Source organism: Echinops telfairi, unplaced genomic scaffold, assembly GCF_000313985.2.
Source record: "Echinops telfairi isolate 266 unplaced genomic scaffold, ASM31398v2 ScPeMD7_70;HRSCAF=299, whole genome shotgun sequence".
NCBI classification, from domain to species: domain Eukaryota; kingdom Metazoa; phylum Chordata; class Mammalia; order Afrosoricida; family Tenrecidae; genus Echinops; species Echinops telfairi.
Window position 1 is genome coordinate 39,673,584 of NW_022103968.1, and position 14,266 is coordinate 39,687,849.

At 37.4% G+C, this 14,266-nt stretch overlaps 1 protein-coding gene across 1 annotated transcript in view; it reads right to left on the reverse strand.

Annotated features, from left to right (window-relative positions):
- The window catches only part of LOC101642542 (lipase member K-like), a 47,426-nt gene that overhangs the window by 4,327 nt on the left and 28,833 nt on the right, over positions 1-14,266 (reverse strand). The window contains exons 4-6 of the mRNA XM_013004217.1: positions 4,360-4,558; positions 3,628-3,737; positions 2,115-2,251 (exon numbers count right to left, since the gene is read on the reverse strand). Coding sequence (XP_012859671.1) covers positions 2,115-2,251; positions 3,628-3,737; positions 4,360-4,558 — 446 coding nt within the window. The remainder of the gene's footprint in view (positions 1-2,114; positions 2,252-3,627; positions 3,738-4,359; positions 4,559-14,266) is intronic.

Genomic DNA, 14,266 nt, shown 5'->3' on the forward strand with positions numbered 1-14,266 from the left:
GGGGAACGTAACAAAGAGGAAGTGCTGAAATCCTGGTGGGGACTGAGCATGATAGTGGGACAGGAGGAGAATCAATGGAAATAGAGGAAAAAGTTTACTTATGTTTTATTGACTAATTGAGTGGACCATAATAAACTACAGATAGCCTTGAGAAAAATGAGAATTACAAAACATTACATTGTGCTCATGTGGAACTTGTACATAGATCAAGAAGCAGTTGTGTGCACAGAATAAAGGAATACTGCATGGTTTACAATCAGGAAAGGTGCACATCAGAGTTGCATCATCATATCATATTGATTCAATCTGTGTGCTGCACAAATAGCTAGGGAAGCTGGTTTATATGAATAAGACATGGCTTTAGGATTGGAGGAAGGCTTATTAAAAACCTGAGATATGCAAGTGACACAGCCTTTCTTACTGAAAAGGAGGAAGATTTAAAGAACTTGCTGATGAAGATCAAGGATTGTAGCCTTCAGTATGAATTACAATTCAATATAAGGAAGACCAAAATCCTCAAAACTGGACCAATAAGTAACATCATGATAAATAGATAAAAGATGGACATTGTCAAGGATTTCATCTTGCTTGGATCCACAATCAATGCTCATGGAAGCAGCAGGCAAGAGATCAAATGGCATGTTGCATTGGGTAAATCTGCTACACAAGACCTCTTTAAAGTGTTAAAAAGCAAGGATGTTATTTTGAGGACTGAGGTATGCCTGATAAAAGCCATGGGATTTTCAATGGCTTCATATGCATGTGAAATTGGACTTTGAATATGGAAGGCAAAAGAAGAATTCATGCATCTGAATCATGGTGCTGGTAAAGAACATTAAAGTACCCCCAACTGCCAAAAGAACCAACACCTGTCTAGGAAGATGTCCAGTCAGAATGCTCCTTAGAGGCAAGGATGACAGCACATATACTTTGGACATGTTCTCAGGAGAGACTAGCTGTTCAACAAGATGGATTGCCTCAGCGGCTACATAGATGGGCTCAAACATAAGAATCATTGTGAGGATGGTGCAGGGGCAGGCAATGTTTAATTCTGTTGCATATAGGGTTATTATAAGTCAGAAATGACTGTAGAGTGCCTAGTAAAAGCCACAACTGTAATGTTCTATTGATCCCCAATTAAAACACCTCTTTTATAGTACTGGCAATACGTGGGTTAGTAGCAAATGTTGGGCTTCAGATTTATGGACAAAGACAACTCCTACTTGCCTTTTCGTGTTGTAAATTTGCCTTCACTTTGAATAACTGAATCAGCATATTTTATGTTGTTAAAAGCCATCAAGTCAGTTCAGACGAATAGCATCCCTATGTACAGCGGATGAAACACTGCTTGGTCCTGTGACGTCCTCAGAATTTTGTTTGAGCTCATTGTTTCAGCCATCTTCTTGATGATCTTCTTTTTCTTTGACCCTCTACTTTACCAAGCATGATATCTAGAAACACGTTTGTCTTGACAACGCGTACAAAGCATGAGAAACGAAGTCCCGCTATCCCCCCCAGTGGTAACACATTCTTCATCACAATCACCTTCTTTTATCACATGTCCAGCTTTTAAATCATTGAAAAATTTCAATGTCTTTCCCTAGGACTAACTAAGAGATATAAGCCCTTGGTCTGACTCACCTACATTTTTTTCTTAAATACTGAAATTCACAGGAACAGATCTAGTTTGTAATCTGTGGATTGCCTGTATAATAAGAGAAATGAGAGTGTATGGAATGTTTTACTTTTAGATACGTTTCTGCTATCGTTTTACATTCTAATAAAGGAATGTTTTGAAAGGGAGAAATCATATCAATTCTTGCTTGTAAGAATAGAACATTTTATAGGTAGACCGATTTGAATAAAACTCTTTTTTTATCCAGAAGAAACGGAAGCTAGAATTGGCTTGGTGACTTGTTCACAGATTAGTGACTATTTACCTACAAAATTGGGGTTGCAACCCAGATCTCCTGCTTCAGATTGGCTGTACTTTCTATTGCATCTTTTTGTTGTATAAACCGAGCTAGCATTTTGTACTTGCAGACAGTTGAAAAGAGGTAGAAACATAGCAAAACATCTGAACTCAACAGTGAGTGAGTACATTGCATGCATACCTTGTAAAATATTGGGGGAAAGCTTAGGAGTGTTTTTGTAAGACCTGTTGTGTTTCCCAAGCAGAAGACTTGAGATAATGCAAAAATATTTTTGATTTGTTGAGCCAAATCAGGATGTTCAGAAAATGCTATAAATGCTGAAATAAAATAGAAGCTATGTTAACAAAGTACCCTTTTACCACAATAAAAGTAACAATATAAATTTTCACATTAATGAGCAAAGAGGTACATACAGAGCAACAAAACCCAGATGAAATAAGCACACCAGGCTGTGTGATCACGAGGTGTCAAAGGGATCATGTATCAGGCATCAAAGAACAAACAATCATATCACTGTGAATGAGAATGAGGGTGGAGTGCAGAGTGGGGACCCAAAGCCCATCTGTAGGCAACAGGACATCCTGATACAGAAGGGTCATGGGGAGGCCAGCCAGTCAGGGTGCAGTGTAGCAACGATGAAACATACAACTTTCCTCTAGTTCTTAAATGCTTCCTCCCGTCCACTATCATGATCCCAATTCTACCTTTCAAATCTGGCTAGACCAGAGGATGTACACTGGTACAGATAGAAATTGGAAACATAGGGAAATCAGGACAGATGATCCCTTCAGGACCAGTGGTGAGAGTGGCGATACCAGGTCGGGGAGGGAAGGTGGGGTAGAAAGGGGAAATTGATTACAAGGATCTACATATAACCTCCTTCCTGGGGGATGAACAACAGAAAATTGGGTGAAGGTAGACATCAGACAGTGTAAGACATGACAAAATAATAATAATTTCTAAATTATCAAGGGTTAATGCGGAGGGAAAACTGAGGAGCTGACACCAAGGGCTCAAGTAGAAAGTAAATGTTTTGAGAATGATGAGGGTAACAAATGTATGAATGTGCTTGACACAATGGATGAATGGATGGATTATGATACGAGTTGTACGAGTCCCCAATAAAATGATTAAAAAAGAAGAAGAATATGTTAAGTTGCACTTCCTGCATTCAGCATTTGGCCAGTTCACACCTAACCCAAAAGCAAGAATAGACCAGATAGCTGTGAGCTCAATTTGAACCCAACAACAAAACACATTTGTGCAGAGCACCCAAACCCAAGGAACTTGCTACCCGGTGCATGTGCACCATCCCTTAATAAATGATGATACTCCTCCCAGCAGCCTTAGCCACAATCTTCATTTTGAGCATCTGATGCATTAGCACCCATTCATATATCTTCACCCATTTGAACTTAATTCTTGGCCTCTTTTCACAGATTAACATAATGTCCTTCCTGCCTAAACTCCTTTAGAAATCTCTCCTTTTTCCCTTGTTTGGTGAAACATGGCCTATATTGCCTTAGGCCCCTTTATATCTTCTCTTGCAGGATGCATGTCTATCCAATAAACCATTTCATATCTCCCCTTGCAAGAATTTGCAAAATAAGCTTGGCTTCCTGCTTGTTGAGCAGAGAAAGAACCTTCAAAGAAGAGCCTTTCTCTTACAAGACGTGAGTTAGTTTAAACATACCGACTGTAATGCCTTGAGAATGTCCTACATAATGTATCTGTTCTTGCCCCGTCTTCCTTATAATGAAGTTGATTAAAGCTGGTAAGTCATATTTGGCCATTTCATCAAAGCTGTAAGAATTTAAAGCAAAGTGAGTCCATGTGGGCTTCATGTTATAATTTAATGATTTGAAATGCTATGTAACTATACTACTTATCCAACCCTAAACAAGCACAAACTTTAGATTAATCTCATAATATTAAATTTCTGTTTCAATGCAATAATGAAGTTATAATGGAGTATTATTTTCTTTAGTCGATGTTTTTGAAAACTTCAGTGACTAATTGATAGAATTCTCATATTCCCTGTGGGAGATGTAAGTTTAATTTCCTGTTAATGGACATTAAATGCAATCACCACAAGTCTGTCAGTGGAGTCCTGTTGTTGTGATGCTGGGCAGGTTTCAACAAAATTTCTAGTCTAAGTCAGACTAGGAAGAAAGGTCTGGTGATCTATGTATGAAAATGTTATAGATCTCAACAGCCATCACAGAGATGACAAAAAACATAGCATTTTAGTCATGCCTGGTGTCACATGACTCAAGGACCTTTTCGACCACAATAGCAGCCTAAATTATTTGTATATTAAATCAAGGCATTTTACTCCATCTTAGTAACATTTTCATGGTTCAAATATCTCTTATTCTAAAATTGATTTGCAAAACCAAATAAAATAATATTCCACTCATTTTACCTGAAGGCCCAGAATTCTTTTGATTCTGGTGATAAGTATACATGCTTTCTGGAAAATGTGTTCCTCCTGTTGTTGCCCAGCCACGCATCATAACCAGAGTCTACCAGGGTGAGGGCCAGTCTGTTATTAGGCAAGTTGGAAACCCAAACACTGGAAGAGTCAAGAAAGCCATGCTGTAGAAGCACAGCTGGCCATGGAGCTGAAATGCTAACAGGAAGCAATGTTAATACAGTATCTTTGCAACATTTCTTCTAGAAAATGTGTGGTCCTATTTTCTCACACATTGAAAACAAAACAACCAATTCAGAATGGTTTATTTACCATATGCAATGGAATCAGCAATTAATGGAATGATAGCTCTTTTTGGGTTTTGGTAAGTAACTTCCAATACAATATACAAAATTCCTACTGCTGAGAAGTTCATTCCTACTCATAGAGCCCCTACAGGACAGAGTAGGGCAGCTGCACGTGGTCCCCAAGGTGAAGACTTTTTATGAAAACAAACTGGCACATCAATCTCCAATGAGTGACTGGTGGGTTTGAACCACCAACTCTTTGGTTAGCAAGCCAACAATTAACCCACTGCTCTAACAAGCCAAACCAAACCAAACCCACTGCCATCAAGTCAATTCTGACGTGTGCTGACCCTGTAGAGCAGAGTAGAACTGCTCCTGTGGGATTCCAAGACTCTCTCTCTTTACAGGAATAGACAGGCTCATCTTGCTTCTGATCTCCCAGTGCTCCTTAAATACAACATATACATTTTGAAAGTAGCCTCAGTATTAACAACCATGTCTACAAGAGGGGATCCCTGCTTGAAACAGAAGTAACCCCCCAGGAATTCCTTTGTTTGGTGCTAACTTTAAAGGATATTTTAAAAGTGCATAGGTGGTTTCAATGATATACTCAAAGCAACAATTGCAAGAAATTTAGTGTTTTTGTTTTCACAAATAATCATAGATTTGTTAAAGCTCTTTAAAAATCCAATCTTTAATAAAATGTTTAGAGACAAAAGATCAATTCAGTGGCTTTAAACACATTGCTGATGCAAAGATAGAGGTTACCAATTAATTAAAAAATCTTAAAAGTACCTCGAAGTTCCGAGATACTGATTTGCTTAAATCTGTCTGATTGAATCATGACATATTTAACTGTACCCCAAGTTTCTTGCTTTCTAGATAATACACTCGTCCACTTTTCACAATAACAAGTTGGAATATTCCATCTGAAAAAACTGTTGGATTTTTTTCCCCTTTGGAGAAGACAATCTCTTCAGATCAAGTCACATTTTTTATGACAACTACTTGTATCATTAGGGTTTATTTTTCCATGAGGATCTGTTGACTCCCAAGATGAAGCCATCCTCAGTTACAACTTGATAGTCTCCATTTGGGTAGCCCCAGTAGGAAATTATCTGACTGTGGAGAGAAAAGAAAAATTATTGATGTTTTACTTTTGAAAATAATGTCTAACACATTTGTTTTAGTATTTTGCTCAAGTGACTATTACATGAAAAGAAATAGGGGTTTGTTTTCTCGTCTCAAAAGCAATTAGTTATGCATTAAAAAGATAATAACTTACAGTATTCATCCAGGACTCAGGATTTGCAAGCTTAACATATTTGGTAAAATTAAATGTCATCCCAAATCCATGAGCCAAAAACATTACTATTAAAAGCTTCCACATTTTCTATTTCCTTGCAGGATGTAAATTATTAGAAATTAATTTAAATATTTTAATAAAGCTATACAAAAATTTTAAAATAATAATTTATTTAAAAAATCTCAACCATGGCATAGGTTAAGAGCATGAGATCTAAATCTAGCTCCTTGAATTTTAGCTTTAGTCTGTCATTGCCTTAATGCATTGACCCTGGGAAACTATGTTTCCACTAATATTTCCTTTGCTTCTATTTCCTCATTAATAATAAGATGGTAATATCAATGCCCATTTTTTTTTATTAATTGAATATTAAACTGTTAATAACCACTTGAAAACACGTGGGGGCACTGCCAGGCATATTGTAGACATTTAATACACATTAAGTTATTTTTTATTATAATATTCTTGAATTTACTATCAGTAAATATTACTTAATAACTCATTGAAGATAATTAAAAATGATTCAACAGTACATCAACAGGGAATTCGCATCCATATGATCCCATTTCAGAAGCGGACACAGAATGAGGGTTAGCATTCCTGATTTCATATGCATCTTTGCTGAAGACAGACAATATCAAGAGGGTTACCTATGTTTTATTGACTATACAAAGGCACGCAACATTGTGGACCATAGCAAATTGTGAATAACCTCTAGTGGAACCTGAACACAGATTAAGAGGCAATCATTCAAATAAACTGAAGGGATACTGTGGTTTGAAATCAAATACAGTGTGAGAAACTATGGTATCCTTTTACCATACAATTCCATCTATACGCTGAGCACGTATCTGAGAAGCTGGACCACATGAAGAAGGATGGACTATCAAGCTTGAAGAAAGACTCATTAACAACCTGTGAGATGTAGTTGATACCAGCTTGCTTGCTAAAAGGGAAGAGTACTTGAAGCACTAACTGATAAAAATCAAAGACTACAGCCTTCAATATTGAGTACATCTCAACTTAAAGCAGAAGTCCTCACAATTACATCTATAATCAACATCATGATAAGTGAAGACAACATTGGTGTGTTAGTCTGGGTACTTCAGAGAAACAAATCCACAGAAACTCATATGTATAAGAGAGAGTTTTATATAAAGGGTAAGTGCACATCAAGAAAACATCCCAACCCAGTGCTGCCCAAGCCCACAAGTCCAACATTAACCCATATGTCCAACACCAATCCACAAAGTCCTCCTCCATTTTACAAAACACATACAATGATGCCAACTGCATGAGGAAAGCTGAATCTGTAAACATGTAAGCATCTCAGCGCTGGCAGGGGTCTCCACACGGCTGCTCCAGCACCCAGGGCTGCATCGGGACAGGTCCATGTGGCTTTTCCTCAGGGACATCTTGCAGGAAGTGAGCCTTTGCAAGCTGAAGCAGAGAACTGGCTAAGGCAATTGCACCTTGGTCTGACCATCACAAAACAAGAGACCTGAGAACTAGAAAAGCGAGGCTCACCAAGCCATTTATTTCTCTGCCCTTCAATAAACACGCGTTTATTGGCCAGGTTGGGACAATAAACTTTAACTAACTCAGTTGGAGTTGCCAAGGATTTCATTTTACTTGGATCCACAATAAATATCCATGGGAGCGGCAGTCAAGAAAGCAAATGTTTCAAGAGAGACTAGATTTACTAGTTGGAGAGAGACAACTGGTACCCTTGAGACTAAATCTGGAAGAGAATTCACCCCTCGTGAGAGCAATCAACCATATGAGATCAAAAAGACATTATTTAACCAATGACAAAGTTCGGAGGGTTAGGAAAGCCACAAGAATCCAAGTAGGAAAGATATAGAGAAAGCAAAACAAATGAGTGTACATTGAGGGAGTGCAATGGATGAATTGAAAGAAAATGTGCATGAGTTGTTGAAGGCAGTAAGACCGGGTGTCTATTCTATAAATCTTCACCTAATTCACAATAAAAACAAAAAAATGAGGTGATAGACCTAGATGGAGGAAACATAGAGGAACCGTAACTTTACAATTTGATGTTTTTCTCTGATAAAATCTTCTCTCTTTTTTTCATTTTATTAGGAGTTAATACAGATATCATATAGATACTTCAATCACATCAACGGTATTGTACAATTGGTTTCTTTTGGGACCAAAAAGGAAAAAAAACCCTTTCTATTCTGCTTTGATATGGCTATTACAAATTTCACATGGAATATTTAATACTTATAAAAGGTATAAATAATTTACATAATAAAATGTTAAAATTTTTCTTAATAAAAATGAAGGTAAACTTGGCATATTGTATTGATTTTGTATTTTGCTAATACTGTTGTTATTTCTCTGTTATTTCTCACTATCCATTCAGTACTCAGCATTCCTTCAATCAAAGAACAAAAACTTTTTTGAAAGAACTGAAAAAATGAATTATATTAAGCAAATCTGCTGCAAAAGACCCCTTGAAAGCAGGGGTGAGAAAAGCCTGGGTTGGGGGCCTGTGCAATCATGAGTGCTTGTTAACATTCTCCACCTCACCAAAGAAGAGCAGTTCCAGCCATCACTTTAGGGGCGAGTTAATCAAATATTTGACCAGTATGGCATCTAATGATAAGTATCCAAATGGCTTTTTACCAAAAAAAAGTTTCCTAGCCCTGCATTAAAGTGTTAAAAATGATATATATATATATATTTTATTACTAAGATGAACCTAACCTAAACCATGGTATCATAAATCTCCTCAGGTAGAAGTTAGACAATGAATAAGGACCAAAGAAGAATTGAAGCCTTTGAATGGTGGTGTTGGAGAAGAATAGAGACTATATCATCAACTGCCAGAAGAGTGAACAAGGCTGTCTGGTTCATTGTACAGCCAGATCCTTCTCAGAAGCAAGAATAGCTGCTTCAGCATCTGATTATATCATAAAATCCACAGAGGATTATGACATAAGATAATTTTGACTTTGCACAATCAGTTTTACACAAATATTCTCATACGCCACATGTTCCTTATAAATCTAAATATGTGATATAACTAGAAAAGGAGATGGACCAGATCTGTGGAGAGATAAAACTTGAATATTGGAATAGGTATAAGGAGAAAAACGTTAAAGAGAGATAAATAACAATTTCTATAGTCCTGGGACTGATGATTCATCCTAGAACAGAATGTAACCGAACAAACTAGCTGCCGTTGTGTCCGTTCTGACTCTGGCTTTCTGGACTCAAACCCTCACCTCTTTTACTTTCAGACTCACTTTTGATTGTTTCACAATCACACACTCTTCATTTCCCACATACATTTCATTAACATGTAAAAGCCACAGGATATTTGGGTGAAAGGTTTTTGTCCACAAACAACAGCAGACTAAGTTGTTGTTATATTCCTTTTTGCTAATTAAACGTATCCTTATATATATGTAATCATAAGAGTCCTGATTTTGCTTCTCTAGAGACCCCTGCCTAATACAACCTACACTAAGAAAGCTACAGAACACTTACAATAAACCAAGGGAGATCTGTATAAATGGAAGAATATCTAACACTCATGGATGTTGTTGTTGTTAGGGGCGACCCTATGCACAATAGAATGAAACGCTGCCCAGTCCTTTGCCATTGTGACCATTGTTCCTGTCCTTGACCCCATTGTTGCAGCCTGTGTCAACCCACCTCCTTGAGGACCTTCCTCTTGTACTGCCCCTCTGCTCTACCAAGCATGACGTCTTGTCCAGGGCCTGGTCTCTCCTGAAACATGCCCAAAGTATGTGAGACTAAGTCCTGCCATATGTTTCTTGAAGGAGGACTCTGGCTGAACTTTTTCCGAGACAGATTGGTCTGTCCTTTTGGCAGTCCATAGTACTTTCAGGATTCTTCACCAGCACCGTAATTCAAATGCATGGATTCTTCTTCAGGCTTCCGTATTCAATGTCCAAGTTTGAATGCATATGAGCCTATTGAAAGCACCATGGCTTGTAGCAGACGCACCTTAGCCCCCAAAGTAACATCCTTGCTTTTCAATACTCTGAAGAGGTCTTGTGCAACACATTTACCTAATGCCCATAGAATCTTTCAAGATTGCACCTCAAGGCTTGAATTCTTCTTGAGTTCTTTCAGTTTAAAATACACTAGGTCTTTGCATGGTTCATTGCAACTGTAATTGACGTTGTCTTCTTGATCGGCCTTTTAAAGTTTCTCTTCAGCTCTTTGTCTTCATCATTTCTTCCATTTGTCGCAGCGCGTCTATGATGAAGAGCAACTTAGTGTCTCTTCTGATATCCACTTTGATCTTTCTTTGCTGTCTTTTAATGACCTTTGGCTTTCATGAGGATGTTCTCCATGTCCTCCCACAGTTCGTCAATATTCTGTCATTAGTGTTCAGTGTTTCAAATCTGTTCTTGAGATGTAATCAAAATTCACCTTCAACATCATAGTTTGGCTCTCATGGACTTGTTTTCATTTTCTTCAACTTTAACCTGCATTTAAACATAAGCAATTGATTGTTCCACAGTCAGCCCCTTGCCTGATTTCAGTTGCTGATATGGGGCTTCTCCATGGTCTCTCCCCACAGATGGAGTCAATTTGATTTTTGTGCATTCCACCTGGAGAAGTCCACGTGTATCATTGCCTTTTTTGTTATAGAAAAAAGGCATTTGTTGTGAACAAGTGGTTGGTATTACTAAATTCGATCTTGCAACCCTCAGCTTTTTATTTCTCAGTTCATATTTTCCAACAACTCTTCCTTCCTCTTTCTTTCCAGTTTTGCATTTCAATCGCCAGTGATTATCATTGCATCTTGATTCCAAATTTGGTTAATTTGAGATGGAAAACATTGGTTTATTTCTTTGGTTTCCTCATCACTATTTTGTGGTTGGTGCATAAATCTGAATAATAGCTGTATAGATTAGAGTTCTGTGAAGGGGGTTAGATTTAATCCTATCACACACTGCATAGTACTTCAAGATAGAGCTTGACATTTCTTTTTGACCATGAATGCAATGCCATCCCTCTTGATTATGTTATTCACAGCATAGTAAACCATATGGTTTTCTGAGTCAAAATGGTCAATACCAGTCCATTTCAGCTCACTAATGCCTAGGATATTGATTGTTATGCATTCCACTTCATTTTTTGTGGCTTCCAGTTTTCCTAGATTAATACTTTGCACATACCAAATTCCCATCATTAGCTGCTTTTTGCAGCTGTTTCTCTTTAACCTTGAGTCATGCTCCATCAACCAATGAAGGTCTCAAAGGCTCCACTCCCCACAGGCTTTCCCAGGCTCTCATCACCATGGTCAACTCCACTCAGAAAAATCAGCTCCTCCTTAGGCACATTTCAAGTTCCCTCAGACCTGAGGGGCCCATCCTCTGGTACTATCTCCAACAATATCGTGCTTCCATTCTTTATGCTTTCAATATCTGACCATGCTTCCAAGCTACATCCATGGATTTGAGGGACAACTTCCTGTGAAAGGGGTAGTTGAGTCCTTCTTCAGAGTATCTTAGTCTGTAAGCTCTGCTGAAAGCTGCTCACTTTGGAGGACCCTGATGGGATTTGAAATACCAGTGACATAGTTTCCAGCATGATGGAAACACACAAGAAGCCACAGTAAGTTAAACTGATAGACAAGAGGTGGAATAACATTAAAAGGTCTTCACAATATTTGTTCTATGTGGGAAAATAATTTTAAATATATTATTTCTTCAATGTTTATAAAAATATTGAAAATAAAGTGATAAATGAAGAACCATAAATAAAATTACTTTCTCCCTAGTATCTTCACAAAGCAAGGTGGTATGGTGGGGCAGAGTTGAGGGGAATTGGTGAGCAAATAATGAATGGAGGAGGGGGAGGGAGCACTAGAACTGATTGTGATGATGTGTATACAACTCTTTTTAAAAGTCACTTCACTCCGAAAAAAAATGCTTATAGATGGGTTCTGAAGCCCAAATGCACATTAAATCAGAGAGGAAGAACATGGGGTGAAGTCAGGCACACATAAAAAATTAAGAATTAAAGGAGTTACAAAACGTCATCAAATAAACTATAAAATAAAATAAAATTTTGCAAAACAAACAAAATATCAAAGCAAGAGGGTAAGTTGGATAGTCTTGCTTCATTTTAATAGAAAACACTATTAAAAATATTAAGAGATGAAGTTATTGTTTTTCATCATATCCTCCATCTAGGTCTACATACTTTAGAAAACACTGTCTCCATTTCTCTGACCCTTTCATGAAGAATTCCAGCTTCTTCAATTTATACCACATAAAATTACTCTGTCTAAATTTTGCTGCTTTCTGGAATTCCTATACTCACAAAGTGACAGATAAAAACATTAAAACAATAGCTCTGCATTCTAGAAAGACTAAAATAATGGGACTAAAAGAAATCCCTTTGAGATTTCTGTGAGCTTTGGGAACAAAAACTTGGGAAGACATATTTGTAGGATGGAAGAGATAATGCTGTACAATGACAGCTCATAGGGCAGTCCTTGCCACCTTCAAAAAATAAGTGAGTGAATTTACTTGACAGAAAAAAAAAGAAATTCTTCAGGCAAACTTTCCTGACTTTTTCCTCATCAATGCAGTTTTCACTTTTCTTGTAACTTCAAGTTACAAGAGGAAAAGTTTTCTTGTGCCAATAAAGAAAATCTATCAAGATTACCCCATTGAAACCCAAAAAACATTTACCATAAACTGTGAGCTAACCTCTACACCTTGAATTTTACTGGCCCCAAAGATACTATCAGAAGTCACTATTTTGATTGGAGCTTGATTTTGAAGGCACTTTAACCAGACAAAGACAAGGGCAGTACTGAGAGGACAAGTGTGTTACTGAGAGAACTTGTCCGTAGCCATCTCCTGAGTAATAACACATATTTTGTTTTAAAATAGTGTATGTATAAAGTATCCTATTAACAATACTTTTTTACTTACCAACATAAAGGAGAGATGCATGGGCAAATTTTAAAATATTAAAGCAAATTTTGTTACAATAAAATGACTTTCATTTTTTTAAGCCTAAATTTTATTTATTTATTTGTTTGGTTATTTGTCTATTTTCCATTTTATTGGCAGCTCTTACAAACATTATAACAAGCCATAGTTCAATTAGATTATGCATGATCACCTACCATTCTGTTATTCATTCTCCCTGAGTGGGGTTCATAGTCATCATTGCTATCAGTTTCCCCTTATCCCCCTTCCCTCCCCTCCTTTCTGTGCCCTCAGAAAATCATTACTCCCATTATTATTTCTGAAGGGTTTATTTCTCATGGATTTCATGCAGTGAGCGATCTTGATTGCACAAATGAACCTATGCATGTCTAATAGGATTAAGGAGGTAAAACTAAGGCCATAATAGTAGGGGAAGGAAATATTAAAAAACTAGAGGATAGTTTTGTGTTTCAACAGTGCTATACTGCACCCTGGATATACTGTATCATCCCTTTTGTGTGGCCCTTCTGTGAGGGACTGTCAATTGTCTTGCATATGACTTTTGGATCTCCACTTTGCCTGAGCTCCTTCACATCAATTTGGTTGGTTGTTTTTGAACTTCTGATACTTGTTCCCATGACATCATGATCACACAGGCTGGTGTATTTCGTTCATGTGGACTTTGTTGTCTCCCTGCTAAATGGCCACTCGCTTAACTTCAAGGCTTCAAGACCACAGACACTGTATCTTTTAATAGCCAGACACCATCGGCTTTCTTCACCACATTTGCTTATGTACCCATTTGTCTTTAGCAATCATGTCAGGGAAGGTGAGTATCATACAGTGCCACATTATTATAACAAAACTTTCTTGTACTGAGGTAAGAGGCCCAAAGTACATCTGCTCCCTTGTTGTATTTACATATATAAATACACATAGACAAATACACCTATCTATATATTTATATATGTACATATATGTATATCTATATTTATACTGATATATATACTTTTACTTTCTTATTCTTTGCTTTTTTTTCTTTCCTTCTCCCTCACTATCATGTTTACCCATTGATAACCTCTCAATAATTTCTCTGAGATACAATTCTCTTGATCAAACACAACTAGAAGGCTCCCCTCTCCTCACCATTACTTTTAGATCACTTTCTATACCCCTGTTTGGTTGTTATTGGCTCGTGGATCCCCTGCTGCAATTTTCTCCTCTCCCATGCCCCTCCTCACCCCCATTACCTTCGATCCACTCCCCCTGTTTTTGGTATTTGTGTTAGTCTGGGTACTTTAGAGAAACAAATCCACAGAAACTCATGTATAAGAGAGAGTTTTATATAA